This window comes from Helianthus annuus, chromosome 8 (genome assembly GCF_002127325.2).
Source record: "Helianthus annuus cultivar XRQ/B chromosome 8, HanXRQr2.0-SUNRISE, whole genome shotgun sequence".
NCBI lineage: Eukaryota > Viridiplantae > Streptophyta > Magnoliopsida > Asterales > Asteraceae > Helianthus > Helianthus annuus.
The window spans coordinates 13,529,858-13,551,415 of NC_035440.2; the positions used below are offsets into that span (position 1 = coordinate 13,529,858).

At 37.1% G+C, this 21,558-nt stretch overlaps 1 protein-coding gene across 2 annotated transcripts; it reads right to left on the reverse strand.

Moving 5' to 3' along the window:
* Positions 1–16,521: 16,521 nt before the first annotated feature.
* Positions 16,522–18,962, reverse strand: LOC110872124 (nudix hydrolase 1). Of its 2 annotated transcripts, none has more exons than XM_035976457.1 (3): positions 18,766–18,962; positions 16,961–17,284; positions 16,522–16,654 (listed from the first exon to the last, which is right to left on the reverse strand). In XM_035976457.1, the coding sequence occupies exons 1-2, from the start codon at positions 18,890–18,892 to the stop codon at positions 16,980–16,982; spliced, it is 432 nt and encodes a 143-aa protein (XP_035832350.1). In that variant the 5' UTR covers positions 18,893–18,962; the 3' UTR covers positions 16,522–16,654; positions 16,961–16,979. The 2 variants fall into 2 exon arrangements, with proteins under 2 accessions (XP_035832350.1, XP_021976592.1); XM_022120900.2 differs by having other exon boundaries at positions 16,522–16,651; positions 16,958–17,284.
* Positions 18,963–21,558: the final 2,596 nt, after the last annotated feature.

The window sequence follows — 21,558 nt, forward strand, 5'->3', positions numbered from 1 at the left end:
GACCATGACTTATCACAACTTCAGGCCCATTATTTGAAGTAACACTCGGCCCATTATCCCTTTCATTTTCCTCACTATTTTGGGCCGAAATATGGTCAGCTTCATTGGGACAATTTAAGTGGGATTCTTTAGAGAGATTATGGCTTATGCATGTGTCATCACAATCATACTCATGCAATATTCTGGGACTTTCATTCTCATTAAACCCCTCCCCTTGAATCCCTTTGAAGGGAAAGATCTCCTCAAGAAAGAGAACGTCCCTACTAACGATAACTTTTCTAGTTTCAAGGTCAAGAATCTTGTATCCTTTTGTTCCTGGAGGATACCCAATAAACACCCCCCGGTTTCCCCCTTTGTCCAAACTTGTCTCCCCTTGTGTTGAAAATTTTAAAATACACAAGGCACCTAAACACTCTAAGGTGGTTGTAATCGGGTTTGATTCCAAAAAATAATTCAAAAAGGGGTTTTATTTTTGAGGACCTTGGAGGGCAAACAGTTGATGACGTAAGCCGCGGTCAAAATACACTCCCCCCAAAACCGTTTCGGGAGGTTTGCCCTGAACCTTAAGGCCCGTGCCGTCTCCAAGATATGTCGGTGTTTTCTTTCAACAACTCCATTTTGTTGAGGAGTGTGAGGGCATGTAGTTTCAAGTAGCATTCCCTTTTTATTATAAAACTCTATCATTTCATTGGAAGTAAACTCCCCACCATTGTCACATCTCAATCTTTTAACGCATTTTTCAAATTGAACTTCAACCATTTTGCAAAAGTTTACAAGACATTTACTTGCATCACTTTTGTGTTTAATAAGAAACACCCACACGACTCTACTAAAATCATCAACTATAGTGAGGAAATAGTTGGCTTTAGTATAAGATGGTACCCGGTATACACCCCAAATATCACAATGAATCAACTGAAAAGGTTCAATAGTTTTAACAAAACTAGAGGAAAATGGTGTTCTGGCAAACTTGGCCATGGCACAAGAATCAAAAAAATTACCGAGTTCATTATGAATAGTACTAAGAAAATCGACTTTAGCTAACTTTTCCTTCGAGGCATGTCCAAGTCTCTTGTGCCATGTCTCAATAGTGGTCCCAAAAGCTTTCTTTTTTTTGCACCATCTTCATCCGGTACAGTCCCCCTTCACATCTACCCGCTCCAATCAAGTTCCTCCTCTGCAATCCCTGCATGACACAGAAGTCAGGAAAAAATGAAACGACACATTGTAGCTCACGACTAAGGCGGCTAACAGAGAGGAGATTGCACTTAAAATCAGGAATGTAAAGAACATTTTTCACTTTGGCTCCTCCGGGGAGGATGCATTCCCCTTTTCCCTTTACGGGAATGGAGTCACCATTAGGGATGAGGACGGGACCTTCGAGGGGGGCAACCTTTTTATTAATAAGAATGTTAGGTAAATGAGTTATGTATTCGGTACAACCCGAGTCGATAATCCACTCACCTTCGTCATTAATTTTATAGGTCATATTAGCAAAAGATTTCGTAGTTTCATTGTTACCCGAGCCGGAGAAGTGTTTCAGAAGAGTTTGGTAATTTTCTTGTGACAAACCCGGTATCGGACTAGAGCCCGCCTCCACACAAGCTGCCTTCCCCTTTGTCTTTTCTCCTTTCTTCCCGGGCCACCAATCGGGATACCCGACTAGCTTGAAGCATCCTTCACGCTTATGCCCATCACGGTTGCAAAAACTGCAGTGTTCGGCTCCTTCTTTCACACCCTTCGGCCCACTCTTTTCTTTGTTATTATCATGATTTTTCTTCTGGAATGCTTTAAACGCAGCGGCTTCGACATTCCCTTTGTTGTCACTATATACGGCTCTCTGCTTTTCATCATCATGTACCATATGGTACGCGACTGTGAGTGACGGAATCGGCTTGGTGGCCAATATTTGAGTCTTGATTACAGAGAACTCATTATCCAAACCCATAAGAAACTCATACAAATGTTCCTTTTCTTGATGTTCGAAAATCTTCTTTCCAACCTCGCATTCGCACTTATCACACGAACATTGAGGAAAGGGTTGGACAGATTGTGCGTCGTTCCGAAGAGACCGAAGACACGTGAAGTAAGCCGACACTGAATTTCCCGCTTGACGAGTTCCTGCGATTTTCTGCTTGATTTCATATGCCCTGGGGGCACTCTCTTTCCCGAACCGTTCATCGAGATCAGACCAAATTTCTGAGGTCGTGCTAGCGTATTTCACGCTATTACGAATGTTCTTTTCCATCGCGGTTGTTAACCAACCTTTGATCATGGCATCTACACGCATCCATGGCATATAATCCTTGGATGACTTCTCCGGTTTCTTGATTGACCCGTCAACAAACTCTATCTTATTCTTAGCAAATAGGAAGTTCGACATCTCCTGTCTCCAATCTGCATAGTTATAATCTGTCAAGACTTCGTTTACGTGTAGTTGTTTGGGAAGGCCGGACGGATGGAGATAGTAAGGTGACTCGTGTGAGATTGAACCACCGTACCCTTCTCCTTCCTTTGATTTGTTTGAATCGTCGAGCAAGGCCAAGAAACCTGCTCTGATACCATAAAGAAGATATGGCAAGAGATAACTCAAAATTATTGATTGATATTTTCGGTGGAGGAAGCACCGATTACATAAATAGGAGAAGTGCTAATCAAGCTAAGATCCTGTAATAAAGGATGATATCAATACAAATATAATTAACAAAAATAATAAGTTTCTATAATTTATATAAAATACAGTTTTTTAGAGTTTATGTAGAACTTTTTTTTTTACTATCAGTAATCATTAAAATCCGTTCTTGTGATATTTGCAGTTATTTCTAGTATTTAGTTGTTAAACAATCAGATATTTAATACATTATACATAATCAATTATAAATAAAGAACTGTAAAAAATTCATATACATTTATACACAATACATGAGAGGTGATTACATTGAGTAAATAAGAAAAATAACAAGGGTGATAAAAACCTTCTTACAAACTAAAACATATATGAATCGCGGTTGACACCTATGTCAACCAAGAGTTGTTAAGGTGCAACGCTTTAGAGAAAGAGGGTCATGTTTGCATAACTCTTAGGGGCTGTTTGGTAATATTTGAATGGTTAAATGCTAAACCAGTAAGAGCTTTGAACCATTAAGTGCTGAACCTGTAAGAGGACTGAACCATTAAGAGTCTGTATAATGTTTAACTATTTAGAGGCAAATGTCCGACCAATTCAGATTAGAGGTCTTAACCATTCAAATTTTGTATAAATCTTAATCATTCAGAGGCAAATGTCTGAACCATTCAGACATTTGCTCGTGAAACAAACAACCTGAACCATTAAGAGCTTCATTAAGAAGTAAACAAACAACACCTTATTCTAATTATTTATGGTATTTAATTGTTAAATAATTTGAGATCTACCCACCCACAAAATTCTAGCATTTAGGCTATGTGGCGCGATTTTTTATTGGTTTTGATTGGTTTTTTATTGAACCCATTCTACAAATTTTCCAAGGTTTTTGTGTCAGTTATAACCTAACTATCTTAGCTCAATACGCTTACGTGTCGTTTCCCAACTGATTCTTTTTTGCATACATCTAGTTTTAAAGGTTGACATGTCCAACACATGCTTACGTGTAACGTGTTGTTTCCCGAGTGACTCTTTTTACATACATCTAGTTTTTAATGTTGACATGTCCAACACAGGGCTTCAACCAAGTTCACCTCTAGTTCACATGTTGATCTAGGGCGTTCAAATGTGAATAGACGTGAACTACATGTCTAATCACTAATGAAAAACAATAAGCAATATTTAACAAAGAATATCAAGTAGTGTGTCTACTTAAAATTAAAAAGAAAAAAACAGTTTTACGGTATAATTCGTTTATTATTATTATTATTATTATTATTATTATTATTATTATTATTATTATTATTATTATTATGTATATTAAGATACTAGGTTAGTTCCCCGTGTGTTACACGGGTTGAACAATTTAAACTATTTAATACCAAATTGATATAAATAAGTTAATATAAAGATGATGTATGCTAGTATTAAAAAATTAGTTGTGTAATGTTATTTTCTTTCTCATCATTTATTTCCTTGAATTTATTCTATCACTGGTATTAAGCCCCTGCGTTGCAACGGTTGTAATAAAACCGTGTGAAGTAGTAGCAATACTATACCATTGTCAGCGACCACCAACACCGGAAAGCTCGTAAAAACAAAATAAATAACGCCAAGCGAAAAGTAGACGAAAAATCTTTGAATCACGCACGCTCGTTGCTGAGAAATTAAACGAAACGTAAAACATAGAAAAAAATAACTAAGTCCATTCAGGACCCGCGTGTTGGACGAACTTGTCAAACGCGGAAAAAAAAGATGTGACGCGACGGGCTAGTCAAACGGGAAAAAATACACGAAAAAATGTTGAACCTCACACGCACGTTGCGGTGCGTTAACTCACAAAATTTAGAACGAAACGAAAAACTTGGGAAAGATGAAAAGTGTGGTGGACCAAAATTGAAAATAAAAAAGGGTTGGGATTAAATGGAAAAGATGAAAAACTTTGGGTTAAAAGTCAAAAAACAAAGGGCCTAAATTGCAAAATTGAAGTTATTTATTAATTTTAGATAAAAATAAGAATAAAAATAAAAATAAGTGATATGTATATATTGATTATTAATTAATATTAAAAGAAATTTATTAAATAAATATAAATAAAATTTATGAGGTTGTAGGATGAAATGACATGTGGCATTATTTAGAGTCTTTTATTATAATTTAGATTAGATTGGAAAATTAAGTAAAGTTCAAAATCTTTTAATTTGTTTTACGTTATTATTTGTTTATATCATTCTCACCAATTGGTGTTCTTAAACAATACGTAACAACTTCATAATATATATAAATCAATTAAGTTACAACTTAATCTTTAATCATATCTTTGATTTGCTTTTATAGATAAATAATAATAAAAATATTAAACTGATAAATATAGGGAGATTAGATTTCATGATTATTATTATTGTTATATATATTTTTTTTAAATTTAGGATTAACTATAAAACTAAAGGAATTATATTTTAGGCGGGAAAATAGAATTTTAGATAGTCTCAATGATTGCCATGTGTCTCAAATTGGTTTACTTTATTATATGTATAGATTTTAATATAATTTTAAGAAGAAAATAACTTTTTAATTTGGGATTATCTTTTTTTTTTTCTTCCAGAAATTGGCTACATGTATATCAATTGGAAATTGTAGGTTTAAATCAAAATCAATGATTGTTTTCCCGGTTATAAACTCATCATTATCATTATACTTATATATACACACACTTAATACAACCAAGATACGTATACAAACTTGACCAATAAAAGGTTCTTTACAGTCTTGTTCTTTGCTCGAAGTAGAAAAAAAAAAAAAAAAAACCCAACACACTTGACACAAAAAATCCAAACGTGAAGGGCTCTCTCAATGGCACATATTCATATAATCCCATACACACTACATATATCCTTATAGCAACATTTATTATATGATTCTATATATGCATAAAATTTAGTCGGCCCATTCAAAACTTCTAGGTTATATCATCCGTATACATATATCCTTATAGCAGCATTTATTATATGATTCTATATATGCATAAAATTTAGCTGGCCCATTCAAAACTTCTAGGTTATATCATCCGTATTCAACCTTCACCTGCCACCTTGTCTCTATACGTAGCATGCCATTGCGTTTCCCTCACCACTTACACTTAGATTTTCCGTATCTATTTGTGTCTATATCCATCTATATATACATACACATTCACTTCAATATTTACACAATCTTATTCTTTCTTTTTTTAAACTCAAATGGCTGCTTTCTTGTCTTCTTTCAAAACTCCATCATCGTCATGGAAGCTCTTCATGTTGATCTTTCTGATGACCCTTCTCGTGAACCCGCGCTTTTCAAGTAGCCGTGGGGAGATGACAACATCACCCAAACGTCATGAGAAATCTGCCGCGAACTTTGCTACCAAGACACCTGAGTTGTTTCTTGGTATGCTGCCTAAGGGGAACCCTACCCCTCCTTCGGGTCCTTCAAGGTCACACAATTAGTGTGGAAATGATCGACGCCCCTATCAAGAAGTGAAGCATATATACATAGATATTTGTATGTATAGATAATTGATGCAGAATTAAGATCCCTTTGGATCATTGTCTTGTTGTTATATATATATATTAATTGAAAGCTTGTATGGGATAATGTAATATAAAATTTAAATAAATGAAGACGGGGTTATACGATTATATGTCTTTATATATACAACTTAAACAAGAGTCATTTATAACATACACGAATGATTTCGTGTATTTATAGAGGCATAAACTTGTTTAACATGCTTGTTATCGTACAAATATAAGGCTATGTGTTACGGTCATAAAAATTCTAGAAAAAATGTTGTATCGTTATTGTCAGATAAGCATGAATAGTTTCACATTTTACACTCACTTAGGTCTTATGGTTATGTGAAATGTGAGAAATTTTGTAATTATAAATGCTGGTGTTAATTACTTTTATATATTAATTAAACAATTATTTTCATATAACTAATTCATAGAATTAAAATAAGAAAAACACAAACAAAACATTAACTTTATAAAATTATAACAACAAAACATAATAGACGCACCAAACAAATTTCTAAAAGTACCCCCTCCTGTATGTGTCCTTGATTTCTTGTTTCCTCTTTTTGAAAAGTTCACGATCGAGCCCCGTCAAATGATTGATGTTAGCCGCAAGCAGATTAAAATCCAACACGAGGAACTTTGTCACATTCGACAATAATTTATCTAAACTTTGTTTGTAGTCAAGTTCGTTAGAAGATATTGCTTGATTCCCTTAGATATTTGACCTTTGGGTTTCATGCTTGTCATCGTCATTGAGATTAATTTGACAAAGGACATCTAAGGGGTTGTTTGTTTACCTCTTAATGGTTCAGACCTCTTACTGGTTCAGCACTTAATGGTTCAGACTATTTGTTTCACGGACAGATGTCTGAATGGTTCAGACATTTGTCTCTGAATGGTTAAGATTTATACAAAATCTGAATGGTTAAGACATTTAATCTGAACTGGTCAGACATTTGCCTCTGAACGGTTAAACATTATACAGGCTCTTAATGGTTCAGACCTCTTACTGGTTCAGCACTTAACCATTCAGATGTTGCCAAACATCCCCTAAGCTACCTTGGGATAAAGTATAATCGGTGAACATACTATAATGTTTTTGCTCGTTTTGATTGTCCTATCAACGAGATGATTGCCCGCTTTGGTGAATTTTTCACAACCTCCCGCACTACTTTTTGAAAAAAAAGGCCAAATGATGTAGTGCGTGGTACGATAAATGAAGATTACACGTTGATTCTAAGAATACCCTTGTAGTTCTTCCCCAGCCCCCAAATTGTAACCCCAAAGGCCACGGAATTTGAAGTGAAAAAACTGTTTTCTCAAAATTCAATTCTGATTGTTCAAATGACTAGGGCAATACATAAATAGAGACAAAAATTCGAAATGGACCAAAAAAAGACAACGGGCCAAACACAAGCCCAAAAACAAAATGCCCAAAATACTTGAAAAAACATAAAAATGGAAAAAACTAATAGAAATAAGCGTTTTTTCGGCCCGGACGATGACCCAAACCGCCATAGGCGTTTGCAGCAAGATAGAGCTTGTTCTCACGTTCGAATCGCCTAGTCGCACGTCCCAAACGGACCCCCGTAGCCCAAGTTAGAGCCATTTTAGTGAAGCCCCTTTTGTTACGCGATCTTGGGCCTCCAAATACAAAATAGCCCGTTCCTCCACACTTGGGCCCGCATCATTCCCCCCTGGATAGACAAAATTCGCCCTCGAATTACCAACAGGTTCATCATCAGAAGATTCTCCATAATAAGGCAACAGATGCTTCACGTTAAACACATCAGAACAACGAATGTGACTAGGCAGCTTTAGACAATATGCATTTGGATTGATCTTCTCCACGATTTCAACTGGGCCAATCTTCTTTGCTGATAACTTATTGTATTCCCTAACTGTAAAACGATCTTTAGTTAAAACAGCCCAAACAAAATCACCTTCCTCGAACTCAACATGCCTATGCTTCTGATCAGCATCTTGCTTATACTTCAGATTAGCTCGGGTCAAATGATCATACACAGCATTATGAACTTCATGTAAACCCTCCACAAAATCCTGAACTTTCTTTGGAACAGATCCAGAAACAGGAAGAGACATCAAATCAAGTGGTCCTCGAGGCTGAGATGAATAAACTACCTGAAATGGGCTATATCCAGTGCTCCGATTAACAGCATGATTATGGGCAAACTCAGCTTGACACAATTTTTGATCCCATGCCTTCACATGATCACCAACCAAACACCTCAGCAAATTCCCAAGTGACCGATTAACAACTTCAGTTTGCCCATCAGTTTGTGGGTGATAAGCACTACTGAAGTTGAGTTGAGTATTCACCATCTTCCACAAGCTACGCCAAAAATGACTCAGAAATCGGGTATCCCGATCAGACACAATTGAAGAAGGTAGCCCATGCAAACGATACACATCACGAAAAAATAGTTGGGCTACATTAACAGCATCAGTCGTCTTCTTGCAGGGAATAAAATGTACCATCTTAGAAAACCGATCCACCACAACAAATATGGAATCATTACCTCTCTGAGTACGAGGTAACCCCAACACGAAATCCATACTAATATCAACCCATGGCTGTGAAGGGATTGGCAAAGGCATATAGAGACCCGCATTGGTAGCCGTGCCCTTGGAAACCTGGCAAATACGACACCTCTTCACATAACGATCCACCTCTTTTCTCATAGTTGGCCAATAATAAGAATCTTGAACCAATTGTAAAGTACGATCACGACCAACATGCCCTTCACCATGTAACTCCTTAATAATCTTTAAGCGAAGACTAGAATCGGGAATACATAGCTGATTCCCCTTGAACAGAAAACCTTCATGCAAAAGAAAGTCTGACTTTTGCCCAGTTTCCACATCCTGCAAAATAACTGAGAAATAAGGGTCAATGGCTAACTGCTCACGAATGACCTCCAAACCCGGCACATCAACCCTCATAGATACAAGCAGATTACTCCTCCTGCTTAAGGCATCAACAACCCTATTTGAAACACCAGTCTTGTGTTTGACCACAAAAGTAAACTTCTCAAGAAAGGCCAACCATCGCCCATGCTTGTGAGATACCTTGTCTTGAGTACGAATATGCCTTAGGGAATCATGATTAGTGAATAAAACAAACTCCTTTTGAAACAAGTAATGACGCCAATGCTTTACAGCTTGGACCACTGCATAAAACTCTAGGTCATAAGTACTGTACCTCAACTTAGGCCCAGTTAACTTCTCACTAAAATAAGCAACAGGTCGACCACCCTGACTAAGAACCCCACCAATTCCAACCTTCGAGGCATCAGTATGAAGTTCTAAAACTTGAGAAAAATTAGGCAATACCAGAATTGGAGCTGTAGTGAGCTTCTCTTTCACAACTTGAAAAGCCAACTCTGCCTCATCTGTCCATACAAACGTCTTCCCCTTCATACAATCTGTCACTGGGGCCATAATAGAACTGAAGTGTAATCGTATGTAAAAAGAAGCAAGCCCATGGAAGCTACGAACTTCAGTAATGGTAGTAGGAGTTGGCCAATTTTGAACAGCCGCCACTTTGGATTCATCAACCTGTATCCCATCACCAGAAATAACATACCCCAAGAATAACACTTTAGGGGTCATGAACACACACTTCTTGGTGGCTGCATAAAAACGGTCCCTTCGAAGTAAGGCCAAAACCTGCCTCACATGCACAACATGGTCGCTGAAAGAAGCACTGTAAATGAGAATGTCATCGAAATACACAACCACGAACTTCCCAATAAAAGGCCTAAGCAACTGATTCATCACACGCATAAAAGTACTAGGTGCGTTTGATAAACCAAATGGCATCACCAACCACTCATACAATCCTTCACGAGTCTTGAAGGCAGTCTTCCACTCGTCACCCGGTCTAAGACGAATCTGGTAATAACCACTCTTCAAATCTAACTTCGTAAAAATACTAGCACCACTAAGTTGATCAAGCAAATCATCAAGTCGAGGAATAGGAAACCTGTACCTCACAGTAATCTTGTTGATTGCTCGACTATCAACACACATACGCCAAGTGCCATCTTTTTTTGGAGTCAATAAAGCCGGAACAGCACAAGGGCTCATACTTTCACGAACGTGACCCTTAGAAATCAACTCCTCAACCTGCCTTCGCAACTCTTCATGCTCAGCAGGGTTCATCCTGTAATGTGGTCTATTGGGTAACTGTGATCCAGGCTCCAAATCAATATGATGTTGGATGTCACGCAAAGGTGGTAATCCACAGGCAACTCAACAGGAAACACATCAGAAAATTCCTCAAGCAAAGGAACCATAACTTCAGGAATTTCGACTTCCTCGGGCACTGCCTTCCCTATCAAAATAAAAACACTGTCTGTGTCCTCCAATTCATCTTGAAACTGGCTGATGGTCAACAAATTACCCGACTGTTTTGTGGCTAACTGTTTAGGCTTGCTAGGGACAAGAGTGATCTTCACACCACCAAACAGAAAACTATAAGTATTGGACCGCCCGTTATGCTCTATATTACGTTCATATTCCCAAGGTCTACCCAATAATAAGTGACACGCGTCCATAGGGACCACATCACACACAACATCATCTTTGTACGTTGACCCAATAGAAATAGAAACAAGTGCCCTTTTAGATACCGTCACTTCACCTCCCTTTTTAAGCCATTGAAGCTTGTACGGTTTTGGGTGACTATCTGTCTTCAAGGACAACTTTTGAACTGCCTCTTCAGAAATCAGATTGTCACAACTCCCCGAATCAATGACAAACGTACAAACCTTCCCCAAAATGGTACATGTTGAGTGGAAGATGTTGTGTTTCAGCCAGTCATCCCCATCTGCCTTTGGTGTATAGCAAGAGCGCCTGACCACCAAGTTCACCCCAACATCACCGGTCACAACCTCTTCTTCGTACTCAGTTTCTTCATCATACACTGGGTTATTTTCATGTTCCTCATACTGTTCATCCTCAGACTCAGCAAACAAATGTCTTTTACCGGCCTTCTTACACTCAGCTTGACGATGGCCCGTTTCACCACAATTGAAACATCTCGGACCACTAATACTAGCCCCCTTAGAAGTAGGCCCCGTATTGCTACCCCCCGGCTTCTGCTGACTAGGCCCGCCACGAGGTGCCCCACTGCCTGACCCAACGTTTCCCCCAGCAGGGGTAAATGAACCGCCCACCCGACGGTTTTGTTTCTCAAAGGCCAACGCCCGTTGGTGTGCCTCAGGAATGGTTAACGGATCAAAAAGATTCACGGACTCCATGATTTGAACCCTTAGACCCCCAATATACCGAGAAACAAGTTGCTCCTCCGGTTCTTGAATATCATTCCTCGCAATCAACTGGTAAAACTCTGTGGTATAATCATCAACCGATTTAGCCCCCTGTTTCGAATTCTGCAGACGCTGGTACATCAATCTTTGAAAATTATGAGGCAAAAAGTTGGACCGCAAGCAATTTTTCATCTTGGCCCACGTCACGATCCTTGACTTCCCGAGTCTATGCCGTGTTAATTTCAATTGTTGCCACCACGCAGAGTCTACCTGGTAGCGATCAAGGCCACCCGCTTGTATTCAGACACCTCCTTGTACTCGAACACCTCCTCTACGGTAGCCAACCAATCGATGAACCCCTCCGGATTCAAACTAGACCCATTAAATTCCGGAATATCAACTCTTATCCCAGAATCCCAACGCCTGTTACCCCCTCCACGTTCACCCCTTGGTTGCCCCTCCCGTTCGTCTTCGGAAGTCGAATCATCACCAAATGGGTTACTAAGTTCAGAACCATACCCGTCATTGGGTCTCTGCTTCCTACGATTGATCAAGTCGGCCATCCGGTCAGTCAACTGATCGACCACTTGATCCAACCGCTCATCCACTCTCGCCATAAGTCGCTGCTCCAACTCTCGTTCATACATTTCATCGAGAGGCCTGTTGTTGTTTCTCCTCGGAGGCATTTTGAGCCAGGAATTCGGCTCTGATACCAACTGATGTAGTGCGTGGTACGATAAATGAAGATTACACGTTGATTCTAAGAATACCCGTGTAGTTCTTCCCCAGCCCCCAAATTGTAACCCCAAAGGCCACGGAATTTGAAGTGAAAAAACTATTTTCTCAAAATTCAATTCTGATTGTTCAAATGACTAGGGCAATACATAAATAGAGACAGAAATTCGAAATGGGCCTAAAAAAGACAACGGGCCAAACACAAGCCCAAAAACAAAATGCCCAAAATACTTGAAAAAACATAAAAATGGAAAAAACTAATAGAAATAAGCGTTTTTTGGCCCGGACGATGACCCAAACCGCCATAGGCATTTGCAGCAAGATAGAGCTTGTTCTCACGTTCGAATCGCCTGGTCGCACGTCCCAAACGGACCCCCGTAGCCCAAGTTAGAGCCATTTTAGTGAAGCCCCTTTTGTTACGCGGTCTTGGGCCTCCAAATACAAAATAGCCCGTTCCTCCACACTTGGGCCCGCATCACCAAACCATTTCGATAGTATTTTCATCATATGGATCCAGATAAAAATTGAGGTCATTTGTTGAAGGGGTATAGTCTCAAAATCTCGCGTCGATCATACAAGTTAATCTCAGGTCGTGCGCGGGGCCATACCTAAAGTAAACCAAAGAGTTGACTTCCCTGACATGCGCCGACTACACAAGTCTATCCTAGGTCTCGCACAGAGGGAAGACTAAGATAGAATCAATTCTGATACTTAGTTCCTTTGGCAAAAAAGCTAGCTTCCTTGATCAACGGGTCTATCCAAGGTCGCGCGGGGACAAGAAGCACGGGGAAACCTCGGACAGTACAGAAAGTACGAGTGACAGAGCAGTGGACTAATAGGCGATCAACAGGCTCCATTCTATCGTGCTGCATGATGAGCAATCGTGTAAGGGGCAAGAAGTAAAGAAGGACACATACGAGGCACCAATCAGCTTGTGCCGACCACTGTTCCACAATTTCCACCTAACTGCTGATGACAGACTGGACAACATGGACAACCGTCAGGACACGTGGATCCATTCAGCGTGCGCCAGATACCTTCTCGCCTGGAATCACTAACAGTCGTGATAGGGGAGGCAGAACGGATATTCCTTATTGTCGACCTCAGGCTCAAGGCCCATCAGCCCATCTCATTCACAATTCACCTCGGCTATAAATAGGGAACTTCACCTCCAAGTTTAAGGATCACTCTCTTGCTCTCTCACTTAATAGACACACTTTTATCCTCAAAGCAAGTTCTTATTCTCACGCCGAATGGTGGTTACAAGGAGAACCCCCCCTATTCTCCTTCTTGTAACGAGCTTCACGGTGTGCTGATTGTTTTGCAAAATCAACGTAGTTGTTCATCAAGTTCAGTAGAAGACTAACCTTATTTGGACGAGACACAAACTAAAATAGTACAATTTATATAATATCAATTTGTAACATTTGTAGGCACGAAAGATTGTACCTATATGTTTAGTGATTTGTACTTATATTTGGGTTCTTTTATCTTTAATTTCTTTTACTTTCAATCATAAATCGCTTTTAAAGCACATACAAATTAACATTTGTAGGAAGAAGGGGATGTACTCCAATTTGTAGGCGTAAAGTGTGTGTGGTTCAACGTTTCTTTCTAAGTTTTGCGAGTTAACACGACGCAACGTGCGTGTGTGGTTCGACGTTTTTATGTCATCTATTTTTTCCCGTTTGACAAGTTCTTCATAATGCGCGGGTCCTAGATGGACTTAGTTATTATTATTTTCTATATTTACGTTTGAGTCTAATTGTTTCGTATTAACACGTCGCAAATTCAATGTCTGTGGTCGCTCACAGTGGTGTGACATTGATACTATTTAACACGGTTTTACACCCCTGTCGCAACACGGGGGTAAATACTAGTTCATGCATAAAAAGCATCACATAACAAAAAGAACAAGAAAAAAAACCGCCAGAATAGATTTTGGTCATACGACCAAAGCATCCTTAAACAATGAAAAAAATCTATCAAACGCTACAAAGATTAAGAAAAATAGCCGCGACAAATCACCGCTAGTGTGTCGCTAATGTCTAAAATTCCCTAGTAATGTGTAATGTGTCGTTGCTAATGCCCAAAAATTGTCTCTAATAACAATATGATTAACTGGATGCATAGAACTCTCGTAAAACTTTTAGCGGCGATATACGTCCCCGCTAATAATTATATTGTCACCACTAATGCTCTCTAATCTGTATTGCATATTTTTCGCTGTATTCCTGATATTTTCAGTTTTTTTTTTCCCAGATACATACACTGATACGTACCACTACTAATCCCGTGCTCACGATCGGTTAATCTCGTCATTGCATGGTTCATATTAAAGCCACGTTCCCCATTTGCATGCATGTTTCCCTAAATTAGATAATAAAGTGCAAGTTTCCATTTTCCCATGTTACAGTGGTTTATTCCATAGATTTAATTAGGAGCAAGTAATTATTTTATTAGTCTATATATTGTAATTTGCATTTCATTGGAAGAATAGAGAAAATTGTTGCAAAGTTCTTTTATTTCTTCTTAATCTTCTTTGGAGCCTAACTCACTCAACGGGTCTATCGGGAGACACTAGCCATCTCAAATCGATAAGCATTTAAAAAATCCACAACACTGTAACAAAGCATTAACGAGTGTAGAAATATGAACAAACTGAACTTTAAAAACACCATTAACAAAACTTACCTTTCCTTATTAGGGGAGGGGGGGTGGTTCACTAGTGATAGAAATTATCACTCACAAGCACCAATCAAGTTCCGTCATGTCATCGACCATTTTTCCATCACTCACAACCTTTTTTAGTGGGGGTGGTCATCACTCATCACCACACCCAACAATTTCCCCCCAACCAACAATTCCACTCACAAAAATAAATCATCACGCGTTGTACAAATAACGAAAATCGATTTCGTTGAACTCATCACGCGTTATACTTGTTGCCGGCGGTGGACATTAACGCGTTGAAGATTGTTCCCGTGATACTATCACGGACGAGCCCGGGTGCTCTTAGCCCTCATTGAACTGTAAAATAACTTGTTTCCAAAAAGAATATATGAAAGCACGGTGAAGTTTTATCCATTTTGATAAATTATTTAGTGATCATCAGTGGCGGATCTAGAAAATTTTATCCATGCGAATGTATATATAGTTCCGATGCACACGCGGGCCGGAAAGTATATGCAAATTTTGATTTAGGGAAATTTGAAGAAGAATAACTTGTTTGAGTTATTTTTCTCTCTCATGAGTATGACCATTAAATAGACCGTTCACCAATCCAATTTGATACAAGACTTGAAGATGACAGTCGATGCGAATTGAAAATGTCACACTTGAAACAAACATGACTTATTTATTTAACCTGAGTTATTTTATCTTTATGTATTTTTTTTATCACTTATTAATACCAACAACTTATAACTTATGAATTAAAAAAAAAAACGGATATCAAACAGTTACGCTTAAATAAAAAAAAAAATCTAATGTCAAATTCTTGTTTAACTTTATATTTTATCATAAAATACCAACAATGTTAATTTATGTCATACACCACTCACTCTTTTCAGAAAAAAAAAAATAATAATAAGCAGGTTAAACTAATTAATCCATGAATCCATTAGTATGTTTATGTTGTGTTTCATCGTTATCATCATATCTTAATATGGTTAAAGTGAAAATATGTTAATAAAATACAACTATCCTAACACGTCACATGCATCATCATCATCATCACCATACTCAGTAAATCTCACTAATAGCAAAGCTAAAGTAAGGTCTGAGAAGGGTAAGATGTAGACAGCCTTACCTCTACCCTGTAGTAATAGAGAGACTGCTTCCAGTGAGACCATCGGCTCGATGGTAGTTTTGCATCAAGCCTTGGACATAAGGCACATAACACTAGACAAATAAGACAAAGGCCAATTAGTGCATGTACTCTCTTTTCTTTCGGCTATCAACGCGACCTCATGATGTATGATTAACTATCCGCATCTTTTAACATTATTTTCACGAAATTAGTAAAATAAAGTTAAAAATAGTACACCTTCACTTTTGCCCCCCGAACACCCACACATATATACATTATATGCGCATACCACACGTCACACATGCAACATATCAAAACCAGAACAATGAAACATCCTATCTTAAACCATTTATTTTTAAGTTTTTTTGTTAGCCATTATCCTATTTCAAGTTTGTATATATTAGGATGCTTATTATTATTGACATTATATCATTATCTTGTAATTCGATTACACCTCTGTATTTAAAGAAGTAAATAATTGTTGATCAAATGCAACTTTAGTTAACCATCATTTAAGTCTCAATCAAAACCTAAATTGAAAGTGATTGAATACCCATTTATCTTGGAAACAAACTTAGGTAACAAAAAAAAAAAAAAAGCATAAATCCAGTGAAACCAACCATAGCAAGAAATTGAGTTAATTACTGTTTTCGTCCCTATGGTTTGTCAAAAAGCACTATTTCAGTCCATTAGTTTAAAATTTGCGATTTCAGTCCCTGTGGTTTCACTTTCGTAACCATTTCAGTCCACCTCGTAACCATTTTAGTCCCTGTACTAACAGAATAAATGGATTGAAATGGTTACGAAAGTGAAACCACATGGACTGAAATGGTTACGAAAGTGAAACCACAGGGACTGAAATCGCAATTTTTAAACTAATGGACTGAAATAGTGATTTTTGACAAACCACAGGGACGAAAACAGTAATTAACTCGAAATTTGTGGAGAACTATCCCTAATCAATTTAATTCAGTAGGGAAGGGACTGAACCCATTTTTCAACATAGTCTCCAAAGGTCGAAACAGCGGTTGGGGCAGGTTTTTCCAGTCATACCAATCCCAACCATAACATTTATCGGGCTCAACGTTTTGAGGGAGCTGCTCAGGATCGGCTAAAGAAGCGCGCATAAAAACAGCAACAACATGTAGCGGTTTTGCAGCTTCAGAGAAAACATTATTTGTTACTGTTACAAACTGTATATCCTTGATGTCTAGACCCGTTTCCTCTTTCACCTCTCTTGCTGCACATTCCTCAAAGCTTTCACCTTGAAAACAAGAAGCACACGTGTTTTATCGGATATCACATGATTGGTTTCTAAACAAACATCCAAACACGCTGTCAAACATCGAACATGCGTAAATGGAAGGAGTTGGACCACATTAATGTCCTTAAGCTTGTTAAGCCACCTAATGGGTCTATTTTGCAGAAAATATGCTTTGCAACCTTGCTTTATGTTCATATATTTGATCTTGCGTAATGTCTATATATATTACTAGACCAAAGTTAGACCACAAATATGAAGCTTAATGAATCATGTTCTAACTTCCAAATAGGGGTGCTACATGGGTCGTCTTCACGGGTCCATGAGTCAAATACTACATGAACCCAAAAATCGTGTCAGGCATATGAACCCAAACACGACACGCATACTCTGCGGGGCGACATGAAACCTGCCCGTTTAACCCAAAATTTTATATTTTATCTTTTTATAGGGGTGTAAACGAGCCAGCTCGGCTTAGTTCGAGCCTACTTATTTGAGCTCGAGCTCGAACTCGACTCTCGAGTAAAACCCAACGCTCGAGCTCGAGCTCAACTTGGCTCGAGCTATTTTGAGAACAACCTCAAACGAGTTAAAAGTCCAGCTCGAGCTCGCTTCAATATCGCTTAAACAAGCCAAAGCTCGGCTCAAGCTCGGCTTGCCAATGTTATCATCATTAGTATTATATTATATACAAAAAATTAAAATTTTGTTTGGGCTCGTTTAGGCTCGCGAGCCTAAACGAGCTTTGTATTTCAGGCTCGAGCTCGTTCGAGCTTTTAACCGAGCCAATAACAAGTAGCTCTCGAGCCTCTAGGCTAGCTTAAATATCTTTTTAGCATATTGGTACTCAACTTATGAATATATAAGAAAAAAATACATATAGGTAGAAAACAATTATGTTTAAACTATTAAACATGATATTCATTTCCCTTTTACATGTTAAAATTTGGAATAAAATACCTAAATCAGCTTAAGTTATATGACATAATAAAACATATAATTTTAAAAGTTTACAAAGGTAATTGGGTTAAACAAGTCAACCCATAAACTCATCAGGTCTAAACAAAACCAACCCACTTAACCAAAAATGTTTGTGAGTGTGAGTTTGACCTAAACTGACCCGAACATGTTTAAACTATGCACGCAACATATGTGTTAGATTCCTGTGGTGTCAGGAAGTCACGCTCCTAGGATAATTAATGCACCAATAGACATCCAATAAAATTTTCAGGGGTGAGGCTAATAATGCCCTTTCAACATCGTGAAGCATGGATCAAACAATGAGGAGAGTACAGGTCGCTAATTGGTACACGATTATGTAAATACAAGTAAAGACAAAGTATCACATGAACTGACCCTTTTGTCGTTGCCAACAACAACGCACAAGCACAACCACATCATTATTACTATAGCAACAGCAACATCTCTGCTTCTTTAATTTAATCCAAATTTCTAATATAGGGTTTAAGAGAGAGATGACTGACCGAACTCAAGGTGGCCGCCGGGCAGCGCATAGGTGTTGTGACCGACTGTAGACCGACGACGACCTAGAAGAACCGTCTCGCCCTTCACCAGAAACACCGCCACCCCGATCACAGGTGCCAGCGACATTTCTCCGATTATTGTTTTCAGTTCGGTTATTTTGGGGAAAACGGGAAACTGACAGGGTGTTTGGGTTAAGCTTATTTTGAAAAAAACTTATAACTTATTGGAGTTTTTTCAAAGGTGTTGGTGGAAAACTTATTTATCAAAATGGATGATTTGAAATGTATTTATCAAAATAGGTGTTTTTTAAAAAGGCAAATTGGAAAATAATAATCCCACCATTGTGAAATTGACCAATAATAATCCCAAGTCAGGAATTAGCCACCAATAATCCCACCTCGTCCATTTTTGGAAAATAATACTCCAAATGCTGACGTGGCACTTTTGTCGTTTAGTGACGGTGGATTATTATTTTCCAAAAATGGACGAGGTGGGATTATTGGTGGCTAATTCCTGACTTGGGATTATTATTGGCCAATTTCACAATGGTGGGATTATTATTTTCCAATTTGCCATAAATAAACCACTTTTTCTCGCTCCTATTATTAATAGATAAAATCATTTATATTTATTAGGATGTTTTCTTAACAAGTGTTAAGAAAAAAAATACACTATTCAAAAAGGGGTACCGGCACAACTTGTAGCCCGTTTGCCAACTATCTCGATGTAAATTATTATTCTTTTATAAAAGTTTATAAATTTATAATTACTACAACTAAAAAATAGATCGTGAGATATAGAAAAAAAGTTTTAATATTTTCTTTTAATTCAGTTATCAAGGTTTCTTTAACTTTTTCTAAAACATTTTTTTAATAGAAACGTTTATATATAACATTTTTTTAAAAGTTAATATATAATATGTGATTATTTTCTAAGTTTTAAACTATATGATATATCATTCGTTATCAAAAAAAATTGTATTATTAAAGCTAATAATCTACATTAGTTAAACGACTAATAAGTATATATTAATATATGAATATTTATGCACCATTATATATATCCATATGACATGTCTTATAAAAACATATGATACACTTATATTTATAATTCTTATATTTTTGCGTTTTCACATAATTTGTATTATACACTTTTTAATAATAATCTGGTTAGATTTTTTAGGTTCTAAGAAAACTGATTGAATCAAATATCACCTAATTGTAACTTCATCCAATGTCATACGTGTAGAACTTAAACATCATTATATAAAAGTTTTGTGTTATTTGCTTAATATGTATATGAAACATAATTCGTCAAATTATCATAAAATCATACTTCTATAGAATTTATTTACCATCCAACCCACATAATTGGTAAAATACTTTATAACATTATATTACATTGATCTCTAATTGATAATTAAATTAGGTTTCACAATACACCTTTCCACAAATATGGTTTAGCTTACTTTATTATATTAGTTAAAAACAAAAACGTTTATGGAAATACTTTAAAAAAAAATAAAAAAGTACTCATGAAAAAATAAAAGTGTTTCTATTAAAGATTTTTTTAAAGTTAAAGAAATGTTAAAAAATCCATTTTTAATTTTACTATAATTTCTTCTTATAAGAATATTTTAAAATAGAAATTGCTTTTATCCTATAAAATAAGGAGTGAGAAAAAGTAGTTTTTTTTTTTTTCAAAAAAACACCTATTTTAGTAAATACTTTTCAAATCACCCATTTTGGTAAATAAGTTTTCCACCAACACCCTTTTAGGAAAAAACTCGAACTTATTAAGAGTTAATAATTTGTTTTTATAGCGTTTGGGTTCGCTTATTTAAATTACTTTTGTGTGTTGAGAAGTTAAAAATGATAATTAGTATTTGTAAGGGGAGGTGGGGCGGTCCGTGATGAATCCCCCGTCACGCGTTAAACCACCACGAACACCGCCACCACTATATATATCACGCGTTAAATTTGAAACGCGTTGAAAAGTTGAAAAAATTCGAACGTTGCTTGTTTTTGACCGTTGAATAACGGTAATATTCAATAAAAAAAACCTTTAAACCCTTTATCTATTTATATCTCCATTTTAAACCATTTTACACACACCAATCTACATCTTTAAACCATTTTAAACCCATTTCACACAATCTACATCTTTATCAAATGGAGTTCCCTACGGATTCGACGTTTCCGATGACATGGCATGAGTTGCGGAATGAAGAAACTCACTTTCGGTTGAGATACAATTTAATCGAACTAGTAGGTTCTCTAGGTTTGGAGTTTCATGAGTCGGACGAGGAGTAGTTTTTTTTTTTACATTGTAGTCTAAATTATTTCTAGTATGTTAAATTGAAGTAGTATGTTTTAATTTTAATGAAATTTATAATTTTAGTGTTTTATTGTTAATTTCTAATTTAAAATAAAAAATTAAAAAAATTTTGAGTGATGAAATTCTATCACTAGTGACCACCCCCACTACATTTCTATCACTAGTGATAGAATAGAGGATGATGACATGGCATGAGTTGATTGGATATTGATAGTGATAGAATTCTATCACTAGTGACCACCCCCACTCCCCTAAGTTATGACTTGTCTATAATAATTAGTATTTGTGACTTAAGACTTATATAAGTTAATATTTTTTTTTAGAAGGAATCACAAACACCCCTTTAATTTCGTTGTACACCCTCACCTTACCTACAAGGGAGGAAAGGGTACCATAGGGTAAGTAACCTAGCCTCAACTTACCACCACTCGTCAACTTAAAAATAGTGACGATGC

Coding starts and splice junctions, on each gene's coding strand:
- LOC110872124 (XM_035976457.1), bottom strand. CDS start 18,892: ATGTCGCTGGCACCTGTGATCGGGGTGGCGGTGTTTCTGGTGAAGGGC. Junction 17,285..18,765: donor CGGCGGCCACCTTGAGTTCG/GTCAGTCATCTC, acceptor CTTGTTTTCAAG/GTGAAAGCTTTGAGGAATGT.